The following is a 25110-nucleotide window of genomic DNA, read 5'->3' on the forward strand; positions in this document are numbered from 1 at the left end:
ACAGTTTTTTGTCACTATAGATGAACATTTTAACTGTTGGATAATGTTGAGTCCAATTGGGTCAAAACTCTACAAAAAAAGACAAAATACCCAAAGGTTTAATAACACTTTAAGAAAAATCATATTCAGCTCTAAAACAAGATCAGCCAGGAGGTAATCCAGCAAATAACCTCTGGTAAAACCGTGTATTAAGTAGTAGCAGTATATTAACTAATTTGTATCTCTGTATTACAAATTTAATGAAATACAAGTCGGTTGAGGGGCAGATCGAGGCCACCAGCAGTCTCCCACTGCTGCCACCCTGCTCCATCCTTCGCCACAGCTGCCACACTAACACACTGCTTTATAAGCCTGTAAAGTCAGGCCCCCCTTGTCAAAATCTGTTTTTGAAATCCTCTCAGTTTTGACCCTATAAATTAACTCTGCTCATGAAATCAATCTTTCCATTCATTCACTTCATACCAAGAGTGTGATGCTTTGACAGAAGAAGAGGACGGAGAGGCGGTGCTGGCCTTTTTTATGTATGTATTAATGTTTAACTACAGACCCCAATGCCTCCCACCCTCCTGTTTCTTCTCTTCTTCTTTCCTTCAACACTCTCAAACTGAAGTGGACTCACAGTAATAAATCACTGACGGAGCCAGGGTCCATTCAACACCGCAGCTGAATGGCGTGAGAAAGCACGTGGGCCTCCAGCAACCTTGATAACACCTTGTCTGTGTATCAAACCCACTCTGGGCCACATAAGGCGAAATGGCAGCATTTCGGCTCTGACTTAGTCAGCTGGGAACGGCATGACCTCAGCGGGCTGTTTCAGTGAGCTCAGAGGGCATCAATCAGGACTGCGAGGTCACTCAGACATCTACCACATGGCTTTGACCTTCAGTGAGTGCTACCTGCCATGACACAAGGTTTTTTTTTACATGTCGGGGACTCCATCAATCCATGGTACGACACCTTTTATCATGGTAGGTGTCAGATAGAGAAGATGGATGGCTTTTGGGTTTGAGCCATGACAGTAGGCATACAGGATTTGTTGTAACCATGACAGCATGAAAAGACAGATGAGGAAGCAGACATATTTCTGCTTTAGACACAGTCAGCCCCCCTGCTCGGTTTTAATGAAGTCACATGGGTGCTTGTCTATTCTCAGGGGATAAACAGAGCGGTCAGTTGCAAATCACTTACTCTCGCCCACAGAACTGGTGCCATGAGAGGACATCTTTAAGATTGAACTTGTGCAGACAGTAAACAACGACATAAACAATGGCGGCAAAGGTCTGCCCCATAGTGCGTGTTAGCCACCCTCCCTGCCTCTAAGCTGGGGAGGTGATAAATATATTCCAGTTGCCAAAGACATTAAAACTCTAAAAATAGTCACTTTTTTGACTAAATCCAGCTTCAGGTCTGCACTGCAATCCAGCTGTAGCAAAACACTCCCATTCCTGGACATGTTCACAGCCAAAAGCACTGAGAGCGAAATTACGATGCAGCCCCTAAATGTAAATCATCGTCCAAACTATGCAGCCTAAGTACCGCTGAGAAGTGCTGGCATGGAGCGATCCAATCAGTATGCTTTGGTAATAAGTATAATAGCTTATTTGTAATGGCTTAGGGAGGAAAGAATGTAAGATACCTGATTTATCCTTACATCAGAGGTGAAAGGCAGTCCAACTAAAATAGAAACACCTTGACTCAACAGACAGCAGAGCTGGTGAGCATCTCCAGCACTCCCAAAACAAAGGAGATCATACAGCCCTCTCCCATGGTGTCCGCTAAAACAAACACAGCAATCATTGTCACAGGAACCAGGCCAGATCATTTCAGCATAAACATTTATTTCCCAGATGAAAATGACGCTAAACAAAACAATATTGCCATGGTTTCATCAAGCTGCATGGTTTTCATTTGCACCACGAAGAGAGAAAAAAAAAATATCGGTAATTAATTTCAATTAAAAGCAAATAAATCTTGTAAGCGTCTTGTAAATCAGAAGAACATTATTAGGGGTTTGTTAAATTTATTATTAAGGCCATGTGCATTGTTCATCTAGTTAAAAATAATAATAACTTTTTAAAAATCCTGTAATTTGAAAAGAAATTACAAAAGTAAACTTGCTCTGCCACATTTCTGACTTTACAGGGAAGCAGGCTAACAAGATACACATTTTTGACTTTATATTCATCATGAGTTTCAACGGCATTTCCCATGGAAAACTGGCACGGCCCCTGTCATAAAGCAGCAATGAAAAGTATGTTGTTCATAAAATAAAGTTATTGTTCCTTTCAAAGCACCCTAAGCCTACAGTTGAAATGTCCATAATCAGGTTGCTCCCTGGAAGCCACATGCTCCATGAGGGAAAATTTGTTTGTAACGAAAACCAAAAAAGGCTTCGCTCTTTGTGCTGGTGAGTACCCAGCTGCACACGCTTCGGTCAGTGATAGACACTCATCTGCTTACATAAGAGCATGCCAAAAATAGAGAAGATAGTTTTCATATGGGGGAAATCCGGCTACTCTAGGTAGGACATTGGCCATCTTTCTTCTGAATAATGTGGAACCCAATAGCTGTGCCGGCCAAATGGAACAGCGTAACATTTTCCCCCCGTATGACTGACTCACACAGAAAGTAAATGGTAGATAAAGACATGAGTCAAATGAGAAGAAACTAGGACACTGAAACTTACCAGAACGTGTGTGAGGACAATCTTGATGAGAGGGGCTCCAGAGAGGTTGACTGACAAGGCTGGTGAAGGCTCCACCTTAAGGGAGATTAGACAGCTCGCTATCTGGATCTTGTGATCCTTGAAATCAGAGGCTTCGTTAATCCTAATAAGCAAAAAAGAGACAAACTAAATAAAACAGAGGCACAGATATAAAAAAAAGACACAAACAGATAGAGTGAGATAAATCAGAAAAAAACCCTCTGTAACCTGGCACCTACGTCAACACATAAGTGTTACATATGGGCCCAGGACAGTCACATTTAAGTGGGACTTTGATCATTCAGACAACAGCAGTATTGCACCAATAGGCTTTCAAGATCATCTGATATGTGACATCAGCGTCATACAAGCGCCACTTCTCTATCAAAGCAGAGGTACCATCCCACCCATGGAGGAGCCCAGCCGCGGGAGAGCCACGTGAAAAACAATCTCTCCGAATGTCACATATCTTACATTCTGTACTCTAACCTCTATGATGTGCAATGTTGCGAAAAACATGTTGTTTAATTGCTGTTGTGTCAGGTTTGGTATAAATAAACACTTCAGCAAGAGTGGAACAAGCTGGTCCAGGGATAAGACGGTAACTGGGAGTGGGTAAGGGGTGGATATGAAGGGCTAATAGCAGGGTGTATCAGTCCCAGGAGGTTGAGTGGTGAGATGAGAGATAGGCGAGAGGACAGATAAGGCCCTGGCTCCAGGCATCAGCGGCTCTGTGGCTCATCAGCTGGGGCGTCTCAGAGCCAGTGGGCCTCATTCCCCGCACAGGAAGTATGTGCTGCCAAAACTAAACTGGTACGCTAAAGCTTTTAAATTGAAATGTGATAAGATTGGACTGGGCTTTACCTCAATTAACTTTTGACTGTGGGTGTTGTCCCTTCCACTTACCTGGTCTTGACCGGGCTGATTTCCTTGTAGTAGTTGTGCATGTTGTGGTAGAAGAGGCCAACAATGGTGGTTTGAGCTGAGGGGGAAAGAAAACTCATAGATGAATGTGAAAGGCATCATGGGCAGAAGGCTGGGAATGTAAAGCAGTGCTGCTAAAATGCTCACAAAGAAGGGAAGTTAATTAACACTGCCTCGATGCAGCACGCTGGCACTAGCAGGCTAATAGGACGATTGTATACTCGCACAAAAGTGAAAGGGAGAGGGGTTGCAGAACACATGGATGTCGGGAAGTCTTATGAAACCTCTACATGACTTCACCCAAAGTGCAGGGGGTTTGATCCCCCACCCGTAATCCGACCTATCATCCAGCTCGGTGCAAGATAAACAATTAAATTGGAGGAAATCCTAAATGGTCCTGTTCCTCCCTTCAAAGACCTTTTACCCACGCCCCACCGACTAGGACAACAAAAGCCTGCTGATGTCAAACAAATGTGCGCTGTGTATGCTACAGGAGAGTTTTTACCCTTCCAAAAAATAGTTTCAACAGAATGACCCCCAGGAAGTTCCACAAGAGATCTTGAGGTGGCCAGGAGAAAAGAAAATGAGAAAAAAATGAAAATATAATACAGTGTCCAAACACACCACTGTGTCAAATTCTCTGTATTTAATTAGGATATAAAACCTCCCCTTGGAGCATTTCATACAGCCAGGTATTCAGAGCTATATGAGTTAATTTGGTCCTGGCACTAATGTGTCAAGCAATGACATATATTCCATTTGTGACAATAATCATTTCAATGAATTATTAAAAGGGTTTCTTTTAGTGTCCGTACGGCAACACAGTTGCAACACAGCCAAGGGAATCTGACCTGAACACAAAGTTAAACAAACACAGTTTTAATGCCCACTGTAATTACAGCTCTCCTCTACTCCGCTATGTGAGTCCATTCTTTTTAATGACAGAGGAAAGTGGAGAAAACGTGCTCTCTCTCTCACTCTTTCTGTTTGAATAAAAGGGTAACTGCCAACATTAAAGCCATAGCTGGACTTCTACAGTGCACCATAAAGCTGCACAAAAGCTCTCATGGCACTCCTGTCCTACACTGTACGCTATGTTAGCACTCTTAAATCTTAGCATAATAAATTACAGGCCAATAACGAGAGTCTCCCTGCTGGACAATTTTCTCTTGGCTGCAGCAGAGCCCAAATACTGTGCAGCATTCACATTTAACCTAGATACTAGTTTCTACGATGGCCCGGCGAGCTCAAGGTACTACAATTTAGGAAAAAATTTGCAAATAGACACATGGAAATGGAAAAGAAATTGTTATCAATTTGACAACACAAGCGCCGCAAATGTAAAAGTGCATGCAAGCAAATACTGAAAAAAAATACGGAAGTGACATTGATGAACATGGTTGGGACACTTTAGCCAATTCAAGCAACCTGAAAAATACACTTAATTCATCTAGAAACCGGCTAATGTCAGTTAGAATATGCTTTTTAGATCAACATGTATTGTCTTTTAACTGTGGCATTGCATTTATTTTCTAACAACACTGAAGAATCGCCATCTTTAGTGACTTCACCAGTCAAAAACCATGGCAACCATGTTTTTCACTTTTTAGTGTCCCCTGGAAACAATTCGATTGTGTTGTGATCTTATAGTTATTTTGTGAGTATTTGGTTGTGTTAGGAATATTAAGTTGTTTTGTATTTGGTTGTGTTGAGTATTTGGTTGTGTGGTGAGTGCATTTTCTATTTGCTGTGAATGTGTTGTCAAATTGAAAAAGATCTTTTCTCTGTTTGGACATATTTTCTTGCAGTGCGTTGAGCTGTCAGGGCTACGAAAAGATTTCTGTACAGAGAAGCCTCAAGATAGGAACAATTCTGTTGTGTACATCACACAAGGCATGCCACTGAATATATATTTTGCAATATCACACTTACACTGCAAAGTGAGAGCCTCCCCAGGCACAGATATGTAGCTCTTGCCATGTGTAGGGAAGCGATAATGCTGCAGGTTGTAGTTCTGCGGGACCTTCATGAGAGAATAATCTGTGGGGATCACATATTAGAAAAAGTGAGAACAAACAGAATACAGCAAAAGTGTAACATCCAGTCAGCTTTATCAGGGGAGGGTCAAAGATGTCAAGTGACCCTTTGGGAGAAAGACACCAGCAGGCTTAGAAGCAAACAAAGTGTTATACGAACAAAAAGACCCACACCCACGAGAGGCAGCGTGGAGGGGCTGGATTCCTGCTTATCTTACCCAGTTTCTCCTCTGAATAAGAAAACGAATGATGTCAGCTTGATGCGCCGTGTCCTCTTACCATAACCCTGACCACACACACTACAAACAGTGAGTCACCTTATGGGGAGCTGATGGCGTACTGACCTGCAACAAAAGATGTTCCACCCAGGGTGATGAGAGAGTTCGGGCTGGGCTCCAGGTTCGTCACCATGTGTTCCATCACTCGGTCCACGGTCTCGATCAGACCGCTGACCACAGGGGTTGACTGCTGCTCAACAAAAATACAACAAATGTCCACAATCAACTGATTGTGCATTGACACTGTGTGAGACACTCATTTCACTTTCCCACGGCTCATAGGAAACTGGGATGATGCACACCTAAAAGTCCTAGCAGAGAGTCTGTGCAACAAGTGGGGGAGTATTTACAGGTATTTACCAGACAGGAAGGAACAAGGAAATCCAGAGTTTGACACACAGAGAGTAAAAGTCAGGCTATCTCGGCCTCTGTTGCTAAAAGGTTGCTCATTATTTATACATTTTCTCCTCCAACTTAATGGAAGTGCTAAATACAGCTGGAGTCCCCCTTTAAGTAATGAGAACAAAATCAGTATCAATCAGTAGCAAAACAAATAGAGTGGGCGCCATGAAGTGGGGCAATTACTTCTGCAGTTGGACAGTGGCCACTTCAGCTACAAATTACAATTATATGATAATGTCTAATGCTACAGCTTAGCATATAGCTATAATGCTAAACTATGCCAGAGAAATACAAGTAGACAAGAGCCATTAAGTCGGTGAATTGTTTGAATTGAAACATTAGCTGAAACTCTGAAGTGAACTGAAGTAAGCAGTTCTGTATTGTGTTATATGAGATATAAGAGCATTGATGGATTATTTCACCCAAAAGATACATAGGGTCATTAAAGATTATTCAAATATGCAGCATGAGTTATATGACACAAACATTTGAATTCAGACTTTGCAAATACATTTTAACTGGCTCAAGTACAAAATGCAAACTAGCAAGTAATGCAGTTTTAAAATAAAACCAATACGGAAACTGGATAGAGAGGGACATTTTCACCAATCTGATCAGAAGAGGTAATCACAAGATCAAAAGATGGTTTACTGAACACCGTATCTCCCGTCCAACTTTTACATTCTCATGCAAGAACATCTGGTTCAGCTTGCTCGTACAAAAACAAGCATGCTTGTTCTGAGCTGTAAATGTTCTGAAACCACATACTTGCTCTGAATGTCTTTCTTCTGGCCATAATGTGTTTGTATATGAGAGCTAGAAGATTTTGGCCAGGATAAGTGTACAGTACAGGAAGCTGCATATTTACATTCAGAGCATTGTGTTGTAGTCAGCAGTGCTGTCTTATTAAATGTGTACAGGCAGGCACACTGCCAGATACTGTTATTGCACTTGGCACCAGATAAGCCAAAAATATGTTAAAATCTCCAGCTCATAGAGCTCTTAAGTGCCTTGGATTAAAGTCTTCACCAAATTGCATATGTTACATTATGTCATGTGTGAGCGTTGCACAACAACAGCGTGAACTCATTTACCTCTGGCAGCCCAGGAGAGGACAGCACTTCTTCCACACTTTTGAGAAAAGCCTGGGTGGAAGAAAGTGGACATCACGGAACTGTTGCATCATATTCAGATAGGTGGGCATTGCGACTTTGTGTGAACTGGTTTTGTAGTGTAAAATATGTGTGTGACTGTGCTCCAGGACCTGCGTGAGGTTGTTGGCAGTGTTGTGAGGAATGGTCCTGTTGGGCAGCACCTTCAGGAAGCCCAACACTGGCATTGAGTCCGGATCCGGGGGGCTTTGGGTCTTCTCCCCCTGACTACTGATGACAGGAGGACTCACTGCAGTGGCTCTCTGGGAAGACAGCACATCAGGCACCTAATGAAATTGGGAGGCACTTTTTCCAACATACACAGGATGTTTGGTGACGGATGAGTTCAGGGGATACTCTTTGGACAAGTAATTCAGTGCTGCTCTTGTTTCGCCTAGTGCCCTATTGGGAGATATTTTCTGTGTGGTATTGAGCAGCTGTCTCTGCTGTCTTCTATTTTCTTTCTTATTCATTTTCTACCTCTGAAGCCCTTTAATAAACAGTAGTCTATTCACATGTGTTCTGTCCATTTCCCTTGTGCCCACTCTTCTATCTTCAAAATTAAACAATCGCTCAATGAGACGCTTGTGTTTCTACTGATTCAACAAAAGCCTTCATCTCTCTTCCATGATGACTTTTGTGTTTAGTTTTGGCCCAAAACACATCTCCAACTTTGTCGTACAATGTGTATGAGGATGCTACATTTGTGAGCAAAACTTACATTCACAAATTTGTTTACTAATGTGGTATAACATCATATTTTGGTATCTGTGCTTTGCTAAGTCTAAGCGGACACACTTACAGCTGCTGGTGTTGTTGAAATGACTTCCTTGGCGGATCTGGGTGTTGTGGCAGAGACAATGGCTTGACCTAGAAAAGACAATAAATAAGGCTTTATTAAAATGGGACAGGAACCGCACTAGTGACCTGTAGGTGTAATTCACTCTTTATCTCTGGTAGGTTTCCAAGTTTAGACAGACGCTGCCTTTTTGTCGTTTTATTATTAGGGCTTGTGTTGAACTTGACCAGACTCAAACTTTCACCGTGCAGATTAAAGTTTACGAGGATGGACCATGCTATGTCATACATAATATTCTGCCATCAGCTTCTGCACAAGGCTGAGATATATTTGACGTCTTTACTGTCATTTCATTAAAAAAACGGCACCAAGTAGCTACCAGAAAATGGCCATATATGGACAGACGGTATCAGTGTGAACCATTGTTGCCCATCTTTGGTGCAATGCAACATTTTATATGAGTGCTCTAGAGAAGTAAAAATATTTTTCTGTAACCATAACACTCATGCTCTTTGTGTCTGGTAATGGTCTGTGGAATATATTGCTTTTGGTAACGACTTTGAAGAAGAAATCAAGGCAGTGCGCACTTTATGCTTCACACACTGTGATCGGTTGAAGCTCGAGCGGCATCCAGTAATAGTTTTCACATAACACCACGCACAATGGGAGAGACAGCGTGCACCCTCACTAATCAGCGTGTTTCATAGAACATGTATTTCATCCGGCTTTCAACATTTCCTTGAACCTACTGCGAAATTTGGTATTATTATCCCACAGCAAACTGAACTCTGAGTTCTCATAAATATCAACATGTTTTTGTCCATTTATGGCACTGTACAACTGTACAACTCCACCATGGGAGACAAACAGCAAGAGAGCAAAGACAGACAGGAGTGTGGGGGTTTTGTCCCAGCGTGTTATAAGCTGTCACTTTGAAACAAAATGATCTGCCCCCTGCAGCCCAACCTGCCTCTGCGCTCTTATACAGTAAATACTTATAAGGCAGAACTATGCGAGCCATGGCACTTATAGCGTCCAAGGTCAGAAAACAGTTTTGTGCAAGAAGAGCCATTTGAAAGGGAGGTGGGGTATATTTATACAGTTTAATATCTTGTTGTTATGCATGAACACTGTGGACGGAATGTAAAACGGAAATGGACGGAAATTGCTTTTTAACCCCGATTTCTTCAGTGCAGAGTCAAGACGGAGGAAGCATTATAATAGATATGCTATGTCCTAGAATGACAGCAAATATTTTCCAGTAGAGCGTGGTTTCTTACCAATGGCTGCGCTGTAGTAGAGCATAATCTCGTTTTGCGGAAGTGCCCTTTCCCAGATGACAAACTCATCAAAAGCGCCTGTTAAATAGTGACCGTACGTCCTGTCGTTGACAGTTCCGATGACCAGGTCAGGGTAGGGGTCGCCGTAGTTCGCCGAGACGTTGCCAGCTGCGTCGCCAGCAGTGAAGGTGCCGTTGATGTAGACCTTCAGACCATCCGTCTTTTTCCATGTGAAGAGAATGTGGGTCCAGTAAGGCCCTGAAAAAACACAGAATAATGGAGAATAATGGTTTGTGTAGAGGCAGCCGTTTTACAAAATAGGCCCAGTGAATGTTATGGCCGTGCAAAAGTGGGTAAAAGAGCAAAAGAAATCTGATGGGATAAACTGGTCGAAACTGACACAGAACTTCAGGTACTAGTGGCTCTTCATCTAAAATCTTTTTTGTGGCTACTTAACTGACATAGTGAAAGAACTGAACTGATTCACTTCCTAACGTTCTTACTCATTGTTTTGACTGCGAGGAAATAGTGTTGAATCAGTGATGTGTTAACTGAATGTAACACATAGGGAACATGAGCCTTGAATGATAGCCAGCGACTCACTGCTGGATGAGTTAAAAAGGCTTAAAAGTTATTGAAAAATAGCGCTGATATTTAGTGAGGGGATTTATGAGTATCCAGATATACACCATTCAGCTACGTTTCAGTTCAGTGAGTGGGACTATGCAGTCGCAGCTCCAGTCAAGTACTGAACGATTCGGTGAATCAATCTTGTAAACAAATATTTTTAATGAACTGATTCTTGAGATTGAGGAAATTGATAATTACTGCTTTGCATCTCACTAAAGACAGTATATCCAACTTTTTATAGCATTAACTAATTTTCATTATCTATTACTCAACAATAACTTGATTCACTCATTATCTTATGACTAAATCCAAAGATTAATTTATATATTATATGTATAACTTTTCTTAAATTAATATAAAATAGTTGGCACGTCCTTCCATTTTCTTGACAACCACTCATTCCAATGACATGTTTTGGATGAGTGTTTTTGGATCTTGCTCTCCAACCCTACCCTCCACTGATTAAACAATTATACCAAGTTTTTGTAACACTGTTACACACTGAAAGCCACATTCTGTATGTTCAAAAACATAGTTGCTATTTGACTGACAGTCATGAAAAATTGTCCATTGCAGTTTCCCATAGAACAAGAATGCACTCAAGCTTAATTAGTTCAAAACAGTCTGAAATCTGTATATATATTCAACTTACTGTCATATGACAGCATCAACTCTTAAAATCTATAAAGTTGGAACCAGGAAATATCTGCATTTTGGTTTAAGACTGAATAGCTAGAACTGTTAGCACGAAAATTATCACCTGATGGTGGCACTAGATAAAAAGTTCATGTATATCACCAAAGTCATTAAGATTAATTTGATGTTAGCTTGTTTAAAATAGCGCAAATCAATAATCATTAATCAAAGCAGTTGCTGATTCATTTCAATCAACTAATAGATAAATGAACTACTCGATTCGTCCTAAATGTTATATTAGTCCTTGCTGTTCTATGATAAATGCTCCATAAATCCTGAGTCAAAATTGAAGCCAAAGTCTCCTCAAATCTCTTTACAGTAAAAGTTAACCCACAAAGAGAAGAAAACTTTCTTCATCTCGTTTCTCTGAGGTAAACTAACAATAAGGCGATTCTCAAGACAATACATTCACTGTCTGAAACCATGTCTGCCAGGAAGGCAAAACAACCAGAAAACATCTCATTTGTGGTCAGAATATAAAACACATGTGCCACAGACCACCCCCCCTTTAAACAGCTCAACCCTCTCTTTCGTTTCTTTATGGCGAGAGTTTTATCTCTGGTGTAACATTCTGAAAACATTGGTCAGAGGGCACATCGAGCTTTTCCTCCCTTTTGTAAGACACCAAAGAGATAACTGACAGATTTTGACAGTATGTCCTCAAAGTTGGACATGTCCCACTCTATGAGAACCAGATGACATGTAATCCTCTATAACTCAACACATCAACATTGAATTATTGACGCCCCATGAACACAAGGTTAAGTAAATGCTGGAAAAACCAAGGTGACAGAAGTCATTTGAGAGCAAAGTACGGACCAGTTTAAGTCACATCATGTCAAGCCTCATATGGTTTATTCACTTTTGTCAAAACACTTTTCAAAAAAACATTTAATCTCAGATGACTGCAAACTTTATTTTCAGCCAGCTCAAGGTATTGGTCAACGTCTGACCCGTATTATGTTTCACATTTCTAACTCGACCTTATTGAAGAGGGAAATAATCACGTCATTACACATCCATGATATTTTTTTATGTTTTCTGATACGGCAAAAATATTTATGAAACTTGTTCTTTTCTTGTTAAAACAACTGTCTGGACAGACTTTCTGTCTGATTAAATTCAATAAAGAAACTTATAACAAATTGCCCAAAATTCAAGGGCTATCAAAAGTCATACAGAGGCAGACGGAGTCACAGTACCTGGGACTTTGATGTTGGCCTTCCATCTGTGGTTGTTGCCTCGAGTGTAAAACTCCACATAACCTCCATAGGGATTGGTGAAGACGGAGAAGCCGTTGGATATAACTTTCCCTCCAGAGGCCACAGCATAGCGGGACTCGCTTTCATGGTTTTTCCAAAAAAAGGAGAAGGTAATCCCTAGTGAACGATGGAAAATCATTTGTCACCATCGAGACGAGAGACTGAAATGGTTTGGAAATATTATTGTATGCATTAGCTACAGTGCACTCACCCTCAGGACCGCACAAAGTAGGGTCACTGATGCAAGAGTTCTGGTAGTTTCCAAAGTGAAGAAAGGTGCCGCCATTATCTCCATTCAGAAAGATGCCCTTGTTAACCATTCCTTCAACTATGTCTGTGGCAAAGCACAAATCAGGGACATAAATTTGCTTGAAAATGTGGAGCCAGAAGTTTGACTACATATAATACAAATATGTGTTTATTTATCTGCTCATTCAACAAATACAATTATAAAAAGACACTTAGCAGTAAACTAATAATAAATGTTCTTTAACTGATCTGCTTTATTGGTGTCTCATAAAAAAACATCACAGACATTAACAGTTGCTTAAACGTATTGGTGTTTTGCAATTCTCGTTTGACTAAATGCTGGTTTAATTAAAAGACAAGAATTCTTCATCTTGTGCTGAACAGGCAAGACACTGAACAGGGAGAAAAGTATGAAATGCTCAAATCAACCGTGTGTGCATACGGACGACAAACAGAGAGCAGTGGATGGTGCAGAAACTGAGCGGAAAGTGATTGGATCCTCACCTACTGTTGCAGAAATGTTAGTGTAGGCAGAGTCATTGGTATACACATAGGAAGAGTTATGGGAGGAAGGGAGCACAGTGTGGTTGTGGATTCTGAGAGCTGGACAAAGACAACGGAGAGACAACAGTGATTCACACCTATACAGACACAGAACAGGAGACACAGTAGAGAACAGTGAAAGCAGGACAACAGGAGGAACGTGGTGTGCAGGTATGAGACAGAGTGATGCTGAGCACACGGTGGCAGCGCTCGAAGGAAACTCAGGGACTCCACACATCATGCTCAAGTCTATACCTGATCCCTCATCAACATTTCTTTGAAAACATGATCTAACCGGTTTACTGACAACATGGCTGCAAATCCAATACTACCGAATTTAAAATCACATTACTTCACACATCAGATATTTGATCCTATAATTTCAGTGATGAATCTTGTAATTAGTTCTGAGTACATTTAAAAAGCATGATGGCTGTGGCTGAAAGGTGGATGGTGCAAAACAGCTTGAGACCATGCAGAGTGCATCCAGACAAAGCCATTTAAAGGCGGTGCATAGAGCTAAAACTGTTCATGTATGCACATACTTATGTTACTTCCGTTAATATAACCTGGTCTCTTTCCAATCTGGTCCCACAGCTCATGGATTCCGTCCACAGCATCGAGAGGCCAATAATGTGAGGCCGTGCCCAGCACCTGCAGGCCTGGACGGAGAGTTCACGGGTAAACAAGGATCCAGAAAGAGCTTTTCCCCCCAATCAGCCTTGGTTTCATTACTCCAAATCGATTTTCCTGGCACACCGCTTTGGATTTTGGGTGGATTAAAAGATTGATCATAATGAACATAACAGATGTAAAAGTTGTTTATTCAACTATTCTGATTAATGAGACGAGCAGTAAACAAATCAATAAAACCCTCTGCTTGGAAGTTAGAAGAAAGAAAAAGAATCAGTTTTTAAAGTTCACTGCATATTTTAGTCCAATACAGCTGTATAATGTAACTGTATATAAATGTGGCAATTTAAAACACTGTGGAGAAATAAAAGCAATGACACCACTCATACATAAATTCATCACTACCTGGATGCTTCACAGGTTGTACCACTTGAGCATAAACCTGTAAAGAAATTAAATGTATTTATAAAAGCTGCTATATATATATAACAGATGATCAGTTTATATTAGAAAATGGGGATTGAATGTGTTTGCATAAGCTTACCTTAATACTTGAGACAAAAACTGTAAAAAGGTGAAATCGCAAAGAAAATTCCATAGCTTCAGGAAAATTGACGATTTACAGTTTTTTCCTAAAACAACTGTTAAATCCCCATGTAAAAATGAATCCTGGAGGAGTCACTCATTATTCCAAGATGTGAAAACGTCTGGTCAGTCCATTTGTCCAAACTTAAAGATAAAAAAAAAAACTAAAAACCCAGTAAGATAGAGGGAATCAATTTAAAGTTCTGGCATTTGGCAGAAAAACTTAAGAGTGTGTCCTTTCATAATAAAAAACCCAACTTCCACTTCCACGCAGAAAAACTGTTATCCGTGATCTTTACTCTCACTTTGAACTAGTCCTTGTTTCTTTGAGTTTCTGTGTCTGCAGCTGGAAAGTGCAGGGAGTGTGGAGAGGCTCCGTGGAGGCGTACAGAGCTGCTGGACTGAACGTGGGAAATACAAAGCGTGATGTCATTTTTTCTGATCTTGTGAGGTGGGGCGTTAGAGCTGTGCGTAAAAGGCATTGTTTGTGCGTAATTGGAGATTGCGCAGGGAATGAATGAGCTCAAAATCTGCCCAGCGCAATCCAGATATTGTTTGGATGAAGGATGCGTATTAACCGTAGATTGTATATAGGTATTAACGCGCGGTTTCGTGACTAGTCTGGGTTTAATTACACGACAACACTCTGAAAACACAACAAAGGATGCTGCTGCTGTTGGATTCAACAGTCTGTTGAATATCGGAAGTTCCAGAAATCACTACGACGCACAGATATAATATCTGACAAGATGAATTACTACTTTTGAGGGGGTTTCAACAAATAAAAAGAAACAAGAATGATGTAAATCAAGTAGAAATATTAAATAGGGATAGTGGTCAGCTGATATGTAGGTCAGAGCTCTTAAGACTTAACTTCAGTGTTTGTGAAATTCATTGATGACTCCCACAGGTGGGTAATCATCAGCTCTTCACAGGCTGCCAGTGTGACCTTGCATGAATAAGATGGTGAACAGCGCCACCTTATGGGCAAATGATTAGTGCCCAACCAGTACCGCTATCTATTATTCAATAAACCTTCTCATATGACTGCTTACTGGTGCGTTCGATCAAAGTGAACTTTACCATCCGATGAAAAAACAGTGTCACTGTTTGTTTCTTATATGATAAAAAAAAAGAGAGACTCATGTACTTTATCACGATGTAAATCAAGATGCAACCTAGTTTTTACTTGAGGAAATATAACACATTCTTCTGCAGTTTACATTTTCAATGATTGCATTAATTCAGTTTGTTGAAGAATGTGAAGAATTAAATTTAATAGAGATTGCGATGGACTACTAGTTTATCCTCGCGAGGCAGAGAGAGAGAGAGAGAGAGGGGGGAAGAAGGCGTTACCCAGGGAAAGAGGTGTTGTGGATCTGTTACGGATCATTTGCGCTCCTGCGGTGACGTGACTCGACCACGAGCATTGACTTTGGATTTTTTTATCTTCGTAGAGCTTTTATTTTGTAGAGCTATATTTTACCATCAGGTTTGATAGGATTCCGACTTTTAGAGCTGGTGCGCACTCTTCTCCCAGTTGTATCGGCTCGGTGACGCTGCTCAGCTCCGCTCACCTGAGGAGGCTCAGTGTCACACATGGACAGCGACAGGATGTTTCTCTAATCAGGCTGTGGACGAGCTGAGCGCGGGGATGAAGGATCGACTGGCCGAGCTGTCTGCTGTAAGTGTCCTCTCTTACTTTACTTATAGACACTGACTGATAAATAACCCTGCCCTCGTTTCCGTCCACACAGAGCCGGACACCAGCAGACGAGGATGTTGCAGTCACGGTGGACAGAGATGGCTTCATGGAGAGCTTCTTCAGGAGGGTGGGTATCACTGGGGCTTCCAGGGTGTGTGGGATGAGCCGAGATACTGGGAGTTTGGTTGTCACTCTGGTTGTCACTTGACTTAGGTTGAAGAAGTTCGAGGACTCATTGATAAGATCGCCTACCAAGTGGAGGAGGTGAGGAAGATGCACAGCATGATCCTGTCTGCACCCAACCCTGATGACAGTAAGTGTGTCTTTGAGAGGAAGAAAAGAAACACACACACAACGGGATGGAGATAGAGAGCATCCTGATTTCAGGGCTGTATTTCAGGAGTTCATTTGTGCTCTCTGTCGTTTCGAAAAGTGCTTGGCAAGACTTTGGCTTTTGAGACTCAGAGAGAAAATGTAACAAATGTCTCACTTCCTTTGTTACATTTTCTTCCTCATTGTAAATGAATGGCTGGCTGCCAGGAAACCTGTGAAAGGAAACAGCAACGTTTTCCCCCCAAAAAACTGACCAAACCATTTTGGTCCGAGCTTTGACTTGTTCTGTGAGGAAGTTTTGAACATGGATTTAAACATGCTGCCATTTGCAGATGTTTGTAGGCACCTTTAAAATAACTACAAATGTTTCTCTCTCTTAAAAGTAACTGTTTCAACGTTAAACTCTAAAATAATAATTTAAAGCTTTATACCTGGAATATATGTGGCCATTTTCAGTGTGTCAGCCGAGGACCCTGAAAAACAAACACTCTCCTGTTTGCAGTGCCATGCCGTCATGAGTGATGTTTAATATAACATATTAGAGTGCTTTGAGATCCATGACATGGTGCTGGTCAACAGGTAAAGAAACAAAAAGGTTGTGCTGTGTGATCTTTGGAATATTCCCACTGGGCCGTTGCCAAGTTACGAGATGAAATCACAGTAAGTCCAATATTTACAGGAGGGAGGGTCACTAGTGGTTACCTGGATGACATTCTTTTTTCTCACAGTCAATGTGTTTCCTGTGTGCGGTGTGTGTGTGTGTGTGTGTGTGTGTGTGTGTGTGTGAGAAGGAACAAAGGATCAACTGGATGCTCTGACCAATGATATCAAAGGGAACGCCAACGTGGTGCGAACAAAATTAAAATGTGAGCGGAACGTAACATTATTTATCACTTTTCACATCGGCTTCTTGCCTTTGTTGTTTTTATTTGTCCTCTGTATGAAGCGCTTTGTAAAAGCAGTTTTGAAAAGTTCTATAAAGATAAAGTTACTATTATGATAATATTCATTAACAATGCTGTACAAAAGCTGATGTGGTCTGGTCTATTCTGTAATATTATATCATTACTGTCTCCCTCTGAAGCCATGGAGCAGAGTATGCCCAAAGATGATGCAGTCAACAGATCCTCTGTTGACTTCAGGATCCAGAAAACACAGGTATGGACACACGTTGATGACTGACTCGTCACATATAAGTTACATATACTTCCCAAATATGATCTTTTTCACCCATTTTTTAGTACATGGATATTTATAAAGAAATTGAGATTATGTTATATATCCAACCTTTCAAAGGAAAATTATATCATTTTCACAATCAGATCTGAATATGTAGCTGCCACGTTCATTGTTAAACAAGTGTACAAATAACTTTTGATTCCAATAGTGTTAGAAATGAGTTGGACTTGGGCTGTGGGGTCATTGGTTATACAAATCTACAGCCTCACCCTCTGTCCTTGTATTTTCACTTGTCCTCAGCACACAGTGCTGTCAAGGAAGTTTGTGGAGGTCATGACCCAGTACAATGAGACGCAAGTTTTCTTTCGGGAAAGAAGCAAAGGAAGGATCCAGAGACAGCTGGAGATAAGTGAGTGACAAATAACGGACCCACTGGCCCCTCATGAGGCCCAATTATGAGCCATATTTAGGCAACACTCTTTGATGCTTGAGCAGAAATATTAACGATATCGGTTGGTCGTGGTGACATGAAATAGTCCTTACACGTGGCTCTGGCCTTAATGTGGTCGCACGTACAAGATTTGTGAGTGCCAGACTTGTAAATCCAGAGATAAAAAGAGTGACAAAGAAAAGCCTGAGGCGCTGTTGGGACAGGATCCAGGAAACAGACCACACCGGTTTCCTTTTCTGCTTTTCTGGACACAAACCTGACTGTTGATAAACAGACGCCAGCAGCAGGATGGAAAGTTGTTTCTTCAAGATGTCAAGGTTTTTTCATTTAAACATACTTAAGTCACAATTGATCACATGCAAACATCAGACTTTCAAGGTCTTGTGAGTTTTGATGGAGGTTAAATGAGGAGTAGTAGGACTGATCACAGAATAGAAATACAATAAAGCACGAGCAAATTATATAAAGATATAAACTACATCCTCGCAAGCCAGAATAAATAAACACTTAGAATGTTGATTACAACGAGAACATGATGTGTATATAAGCAATATTTGTGTCTGTAGCAGCATTATCTATATCTTGTCAATCAGATTTACCACCGACAACATACACTATAAATATATTAGTTTATAGGGTTGGATTATTAGTTTTAACTTGTGTTAAGTGAGTTTGACAACTTTATATTTTCCACAACTTCTTTAGGAGTTTGTTTGGTCGTCTTGGTTTTAAACGATGGTGACAAACAAATGCAACAACAGTGTGTATCAGGTGCATTGTATTACGTGTGTATGAGTAACATGAGACAATAGTGAAAGGCAAAAAATAGGACTGTCTCCCATAGTCCCTGCGGCCAGCATTAATGAGAGGCTCTAGTTCTCCACTGCAGGTGGAAGAGACCGATACCTCACTGTGTTTGCGTTGCCCAGGCAACGGGCAAAGGGCTCAGTGGCCTGTGTAACAATACTTCACCTGTCTTTCACATAGCCACACCAACCACGGCCTGTGCAGTTGCAGACTTACACCATTCATTCACAGCGTTCAGAGGCGTTACCTGTCGTCCTAGATGTCTGCCGGCGAGCTGAAACAGGGCTGTGTTTTATTGTGTCCCAGATTTGTCTCTCTGGGGAGTAGCTATAGCGAAAGGTGTGTGACATACAGCGAGCACCTGCACACAGCTCAGCCTCTCCAGGGAGGGTGTTGTACAACAGGAGGCATGGCTTCAGGAAAAGAAAGCTTTCTGTTTATAGCGTTTCAGCAGCTGTTTCTCTACGAGGGGTGTGGGGTTGCTTTGTTCCTCATAATCTTATAGTCACAAGTGCATCCCCCTTAACCATAAATACTGAACACCACAGCAGGAGCCAACTACAATTAAACATCAAATTATACAAATTAACAGTTGTTTGATGAATGTTGCAATGACATTTAGAATTAGATTTTTTTCCCTAGCATGGATTTTTGAAATCTCAAATAATCTTTGTTTTTAAAAACACGTTATTAAAAGTCTTGCGGTGACTCACTTCAACCTAATTCTCAGTGTACCTTACTTTTACACTGCAGAATATATGGCTGGGCCATATCGTAACAAATCATTTCAAGATAAAAATGTTCATATAAATCAATATCAATAATTGTCAGGATAAATGTAACTTTATTATTTATTTTAAGTTTATAGGCTGATTTTTCTCCTGAGCGAAGGATGTGCTTGGTTTAATCTCTCTTGAAAAACAGCAAAACATTTTATAAATCTGAGGTAGTTTGTTATATCTCCTCACTGTGCTGCACAATGTATAAGCGATATATCGATATTCGACTTTTGTTATATTGCTATTGATGAAAACTTTATCATTTATCATATTGCATTTGGAATAAAACTCCAATGTGTTGAAGTCAGCCCTGTGTTTGCAGCCATGTCCCCCTGGTTGGATCACATATGACATTTTCTTCTCTGTTTGCTCAGTCGGTGGAGCTACAATGAGGCCTCTCCTTCTCCTCACACAGCAAACTTAATACACAGCAGCTTCACAACACAGACAAATGAATTACCCTGGGATTAAACACGCATCAGGATGTGCCGTACCACATATTTGTTGTTTACATTGGTTCTCACACTCACCACTCTGAGGGGATTTGTCTTTTAAATGCCAGAGTCATGTTTTTTTATTGTTTTTAAAAGCGTGCTACATGAATGATGAGTCTCTAATTAAAAGAGAGTGTGTTAGATAAATAATCTTTTAATCATACACAGAGCTCAGTCCACTTTCCCTGCAGTTTACAATGGCTGCAGCCTATTCTCTACAAACTCTTTACTTGAGCCCTGTGAATTATTCTCAGTTGGTCTACATCATGTCTCTGAGCCAGGGCTGACAACAGCCTCTTCATTTTTAAATGTGGCCTGTCTGCAGCATCTTTTGATGTAGGATTATTATTTATTTTTTTACTCTGCAACATCATTATGAACCAGATTATTACACAGCCCCGATACACTCCCTGATTGAGGGTCTAATTGTTCTTCCTCCCAGAATATAAAATAATTTATGTTTCAGAGAAAGACCAACAGCTACAGTTGTATGACGAGACACAATAATTCAAAGTGTAGGGACGTAATGTGTGTGGAGATGTTATTGCATTTGCACTTCCACTGCATCCATAACCACATCCCATTGTAAAATATTGATATTTCTGCATGTACATACTGCTTCATGTTGCATTGTTGAACTGTTAGCAGATTGTAGTGTGTAAATATCGAGCACTGCATTAAATAGAGATTATTGTGGAAACAGTCTAGGTTTTTTTTTTACAAACAATAGTCATAAAATGAATGATGGATGAATTCCTTTTAGCTGCTTCAGTTTTAGGTCCTGTTTCAGTCCTGGCTCACTGACACATTGTTATTGTTTCCAAGGACACTTAATCAGACAAGACAGGCAGATCCATTGGTATTGTTATTAGTAACTTAGAAAGTATACAAAAGCACGCACATCCAAACATCCGTACGAGGTGCTGGACAGGAGTGACGAAAACCAGGCGAGGGGAAATGTCCAACAAACTTATATATTTTACCTCCCAGTTAGGTACCTTCCTGTACCCAAAACGTTTCCAACCAGGGAGGTAAAGTAAAAAAGTTGGAGCATCAACTGGTGTTCAGACATTTCTCATCTTCTGATTGTTATAACTAACGCTTGTACTATTATTATGGTAAATCACAATGTATGCTGTCAAAACAGTCCATTGATTTAAAATAACATGATTTTTTTTTACATTAACATTTCATTTTAAGAGTTGGCTGTGGGCAAACAATAAAAAAATTATCTTTTTCAAGGAGAAGAGGAATTAATCAAATCATGATTTCTTTTTTTTTATTGTTTAGCTGGAAGATTGACCACTATTGAGGAGCTGGAGAACATGTTAGAAAGTGGAAATCCATCCATCTTTACATCTGATGTAAGTTCTCTCATGCTTTCCTGTGAAGTGTATTGGTATTGCAGAAATAATAGCTGCTACTGCCATCTAGTGGTGGTGGAGAATCAAATGATCTGGGGTGGGGTAGTGAGCTGCAATGCCTTTTTTATTCCTTCACACATCAAGGACAGTCTTCTTGCGTTTTAACTTTGTTTCTCTCTCCCTCAGATCATTTCTGATTCCCAGATCACACGTCAGGCCGTAAACGAGATAGAGTCACGACACCAAGACATCATTCGTCTGGAGTCGAGCATCAGAGAGCTCCATGCCATGTTCATGGACATGGCAATGCTGGTAGAAACTCAGGTAACAGAGGAGTCTATTTAGAAAGATTCGTAAGTAAAAGATGCTCTTATCAATTGGACGTTTAAACAGTTTTCAGACATGAACTCTGGAAAATGTTCGGAAAATTAGGTCTGAACATTTTTTTTTAAGTTTGCCTCATCCAAGCAGCAGGAGATTGTCCGGGTTAGAAACCTTTCTAACAACATGAATTGTCTAGGAAAATGTCTAGAACACTGTCTTGGTACCACCAGTACCAAGACACAATATACAAAAACTTTCTGATCTTCTCACTTACAGGGGGAAATGGTTGACAACATTGAGAAGAACGTCTCCAACGCAGCCGAATACATTCTCCGTGCAAAGGAAGAGACCAAAAAGGCAGTGAGATACCAGAAAAAATCCCGCAGGGTATGGGCTCCTTCTTAATTACATCTCTTGAATAAAAATATGTGTAAATGTCTACTATACAAGATGTTCAAGTCATGTGTGACCACTTTGCAGCCTTTTTTAAAAGGTACCTTAGTTTATAGTTGCAGGTCAAATAACCACCTCTTCTTCAATTGACAGAAATGCATCATCCTTGCCTTTGCTCTGTTGATCCTGCTAGCTGTCATTGCACTAATTGTTGGCCTGTCTGTTGGACTAACCAAACCTCCTGTATGAGTCCTCTGTGAGTACTGTGTGAGGTAACGACACTGCCACTTCCACAACTTCCATTCCTCAAACCCAGCATTCATCTGTCCATCCATACCCATGAATCAATTCACGTATCTGAGCCGTTGAATGATATAAAGGCTTTTTAATTACCCTTTTTGACTCCTCTTCTCTTCTCCTTTTGACAGAAACGTCTCTGCCTTGCCACGTGTGGGGCTGCAGGTCTCCTCTTTTTACTCATCATAATAGTCGGAGTGTTTGAGTGATGGATGTCATGGTTTGCAGACTGTTAGCACTGTGGGCTGCTCCTGTAGTGAAGAGGCAGGAGACAGCTTAATAAAAACACAGTCATTCACTATCCAACAGCATAACAGAGATGATCTGGTAACATCAGACCTCATGATACACTGTTCTGGAGCAGTTCTATACAGGTAGAACAAACGTTCTGCACATATCCCTTTGCCTTAGCTTTGATATAATGAACACTGACAGCACATCACATTCATACACTGGTGTACATTCTCTGTTGCTGCCAATATTCATATTGTGTATCACCTTCAGACATTTCTGTATCTCAAGGAATGGTTTTACATGTTGGAGGAATACTTTTATTCACCTCCTTGCAGAGAGAGGTAGATGAGACTAGTGGTTTCATGTCTACATGAAGCTACACCACCAGAAGCCTCATACCTTAGCTTCTCAGACTGGAACAGAAAGCAGCTAGCCTTACTCTGTCCAAAGTGGAGCCCGGCCAATATATAGGTAAGCTAACAAAAATCTGTAGATATGAGCCTTTCACAGACAAATTGATATAAACGTTTATATTTGCTGATATGAAAAGAAGATTTTTTACATTATAAACAACAATGCTGAAAAGATGTGCACTTATGTTTAGATTTTCTGTAAAAGAAAAAAATCTCTATTAATAATAATAATCAGCTGGGTTTTTGATTTCAATTTGTGGTTATTTATGATAAAGTTTAGGGTTAAACCATAAAATATCATGGCTCATTTACATTTATTTGTCATAAGGGTTTGATCCATCCACAAAAATCCATATTGGCCAGGTCTAGTCCAAAGGTTACAGAACCCCTGACACATGAAGGTTTTATGGGGGATTATTATGTGCCACACTATTTCTTGTGTATTTCAGATGCAGTGACTTCCTGGACTCTTGTTCACATTGTGAGGTTTGCTGGTTGGCAAGGAAACACGTAGCAGCTCCAGGAAGTCACTGGTGCCGGTACCAAGATATATCACGTCAGAGGTGCCTTTTAGGTCATTTTGTTTCCTGTGGGCAGAGCCAGGCTGTTTCATTAATGCTAAGCTATCGGCTGCAGCTTCATATTTAGCATTGTATAGACATTGGAGTGGTATCGGTCTCCTCATCTTATTTTTGAAAAGAAATGTGTGCCTTACAAAATGCCTTAACTATAGCTTAGAGTATCTATTGTATAATCCTTATGTTCTCCTGTTCTATTGTATATTTACTGTAATCTATGGGAACTAAATGAAAAGCTACTACAACAAGGAATCTCGCTAGGATTAATCAAATGGAAGTCATCAATTGATTTAATAGCTCTTACAAAGTGCCTCCTTGACATTTAATATAGAACTTTAACTTATTGAATTGTATTTATCATGATCAATGTGTGTGATGACTGAAATACTAGTTGCGAAAAATTCATGCTGTAAAATAGGACTCTTGAATGATATTTCAAGAGCACGCATTTTCATTTTGATACATTTGATTATTTTCTCGTGTTTTTAGCTTATATCTTGTATTTTATACATAAGAATTCAGTCAGGTGAATAAAAGTAATAGTAAAAAGGGCCCTGCAGATTGTGTGCTTATTTGTTTCCTATCATACTGCCATACCAAGGGTGATAAAAGTGAACAATCCAGATAAATTAATTTGCAAACACCTCTGAAATAAGGTCATTCTCTCTGTTCTTTAACAATCCAAACATTTGGAGATTATGGTTATTTAGAGGGAAGCAGAAAGAAACTGAGGGTGCTGTTTACTTCAGGACTAATTAGCACTTTGCACAAAGCGCTTGACTTCCGTGTAATCAACCAAACAAGATTAGTGAAGAAAGTGGAGGCAGGTCCCTGGAGGGCAGGTTCTTTCCTCTCTATGAATCAGATCAAAAGAAAACTTCAGAGGTGCACTTAGACAGAAATGCCAGTGAATGTCCTCAAAATCTGTACGACGATGTTTCCAGGTCACTGATCCAGACATCCACGATGTCATGTCAAGTAACTTTATGAACTGTGATTAAACTTGGACACAGCGGTGTATTTGAATGAGTCATTTTTATGGCCATGTTGAAGTTAAACAAGAACAAATGTGTGAAAAGGTTGTGCATTCTTATTTATAATTTTTGTGTTGTGAATAATATAGAATGCATTCTGCTCAACATGTTCCGTGTTGTCTGTGATGCTAAGAGTGACAGTAAGCAGACTATTTAAATTTGAGAATGAAGAAAATGAACACTTTCTTCATTAAGCAGATAATAGAAATAAAAGAGATATTGAAACTCTTCATGTCTCAAACATGTTTTTTTGAAGAGTAGATCTGCTGCAGTACAAGCAAACCACCACAATAATATAATATTGATCACTAACCTTCCACTACTGTGCTGTAATAATAAAGGAAAATATAAATGATGCTGTTGTGACTTGATGTACCCACAGGTTCACCCAGACACCACTGAAACTATCTAGTTAAAGTTGTCCTGTGGAGTAAACCAACCTTATGGTTATATTCAACATACGTTCATCACCTAAACTGCATATAAAGTATATACACTCTATGTTGCATCCTTGAGGTCTGACAAAAGTGTTGAATGCCTTCACACAAAACAT

General features: G+C 40.3%; 2 protein-coding genes across 10 annotated transcripts in view; one reads left to right on the plus strand and one right to left on the minus strand.

Moving 5' to 3' along the window:
• adgrd1 (adhesion G protein-coupled receptor D1) overlaps positions 1-14573 on the minus strand; it is a 30512-nt gene extending 15939 nt beyond the window's left edge. The window contains exons 1-14 of one of the 6 annotated variants that reach the window (XM_035166640.2): positions 14132-14573; positions 13993-14029; positions 13500-13616; positions 12916-13014; positions 12374-12496; positions 12103-12279; positions 9575-9832; positions 8298-8365; positions 7609-7758; positions 7439-7489; positions 6009-6132; positions 5561-5668; positions 3611-3686; positions 2687-2828 (exon numbers count right to left, since the gene is read on the minus strand). In XM_035166640.2, coding sequence (XP_035022531.1) covers positions 2687-2828; positions 3611-3686; positions 5561-5668; positions 6009-6132; positions 7439-7489; positions 7609-7758; positions 8298-8365; positions 9575-9832; positions 12103-12279; positions 12374-12496; positions 12916-13014; positions 13500-13616; positions 13993-14029; positions 14132-14185 — 1584 coding nt within the window. In that variant the 5' untranslated portion in view covers positions 14186-14573. Of the gene's footprint in view, positions 1-2686; positions 2829-3610; positions 3687-5560; positions 5669-6008; positions 6133-7438; positions 7490-7608; positions 7783-8297; positions 8366-9574; positions 9833-12102; positions 12280-12373; positions 12497-12915; positions 13015-13499; positions 13716-13992; positions 14030-14131 lie in introns of all 6 variants that reach the window. The other 5 variants (XM_035166639.2, XM_047341418.1, XM_035166641.2 and 2 more) reach the window with 5 other exon arrangements.
• Positions 14574-15524: 951 nt separating this feature from the next.
• Positions 15525-24785, plus strand: stx2b (syntaxin 2b). 4 transcript variants are annotated; one of them, XM_035167017.2, is made up of 11 exons: positions 15525-15856; positions 15930-16004; positions 16091-16190; positions 17002-17076; positions 17295-17368; positions 17690-17798; positions 21211-21284; positions 21471-21608; positions 21885-21995; positions 22155-22273; positions 22430-24785. In XM_035167017.2, the coding sequence occupies exons 1-10, from the start codon at positions 15827-15829 to the stop codon at positions 22248-22250; spliced, it is 882 nt and encodes a 293-aa protein (XP_035022908.1). In that variant the 5' UTR covers positions 15525-15826; the 3' UTR covers positions 22251-22273; positions 22430-24785. The 4 variants fall into 4 exon arrangements, with proteins under 4 accessions (XP_035022908.1, XP_035022906.1, XP_035022909.1 ...); XM_035167015.2 differs by having other exon boundaries at positions 22155-22257; XM_035167018.2 differs by lacking the exon at positions 22155-22273.
• The last annotated feature ends 325 nt before the right edge of the window (positions 24786-25110 follow it).

The sequence above is a fragment of the Hippoglossus stenolepis genome, chromosome 9 (genome assembly GCF_022539355.2).
Source record: "Hippoglossus stenolepis isolate QCI-W04-F060 chromosome 9, HSTE1.2, whole genome shotgun sequence".
NCBI lineage: Eukaryota > Metazoa > Chordata > Actinopteri > Pleuronectiformes > Pleuronectidae > Hippoglossus > Hippoglossus stenolepis.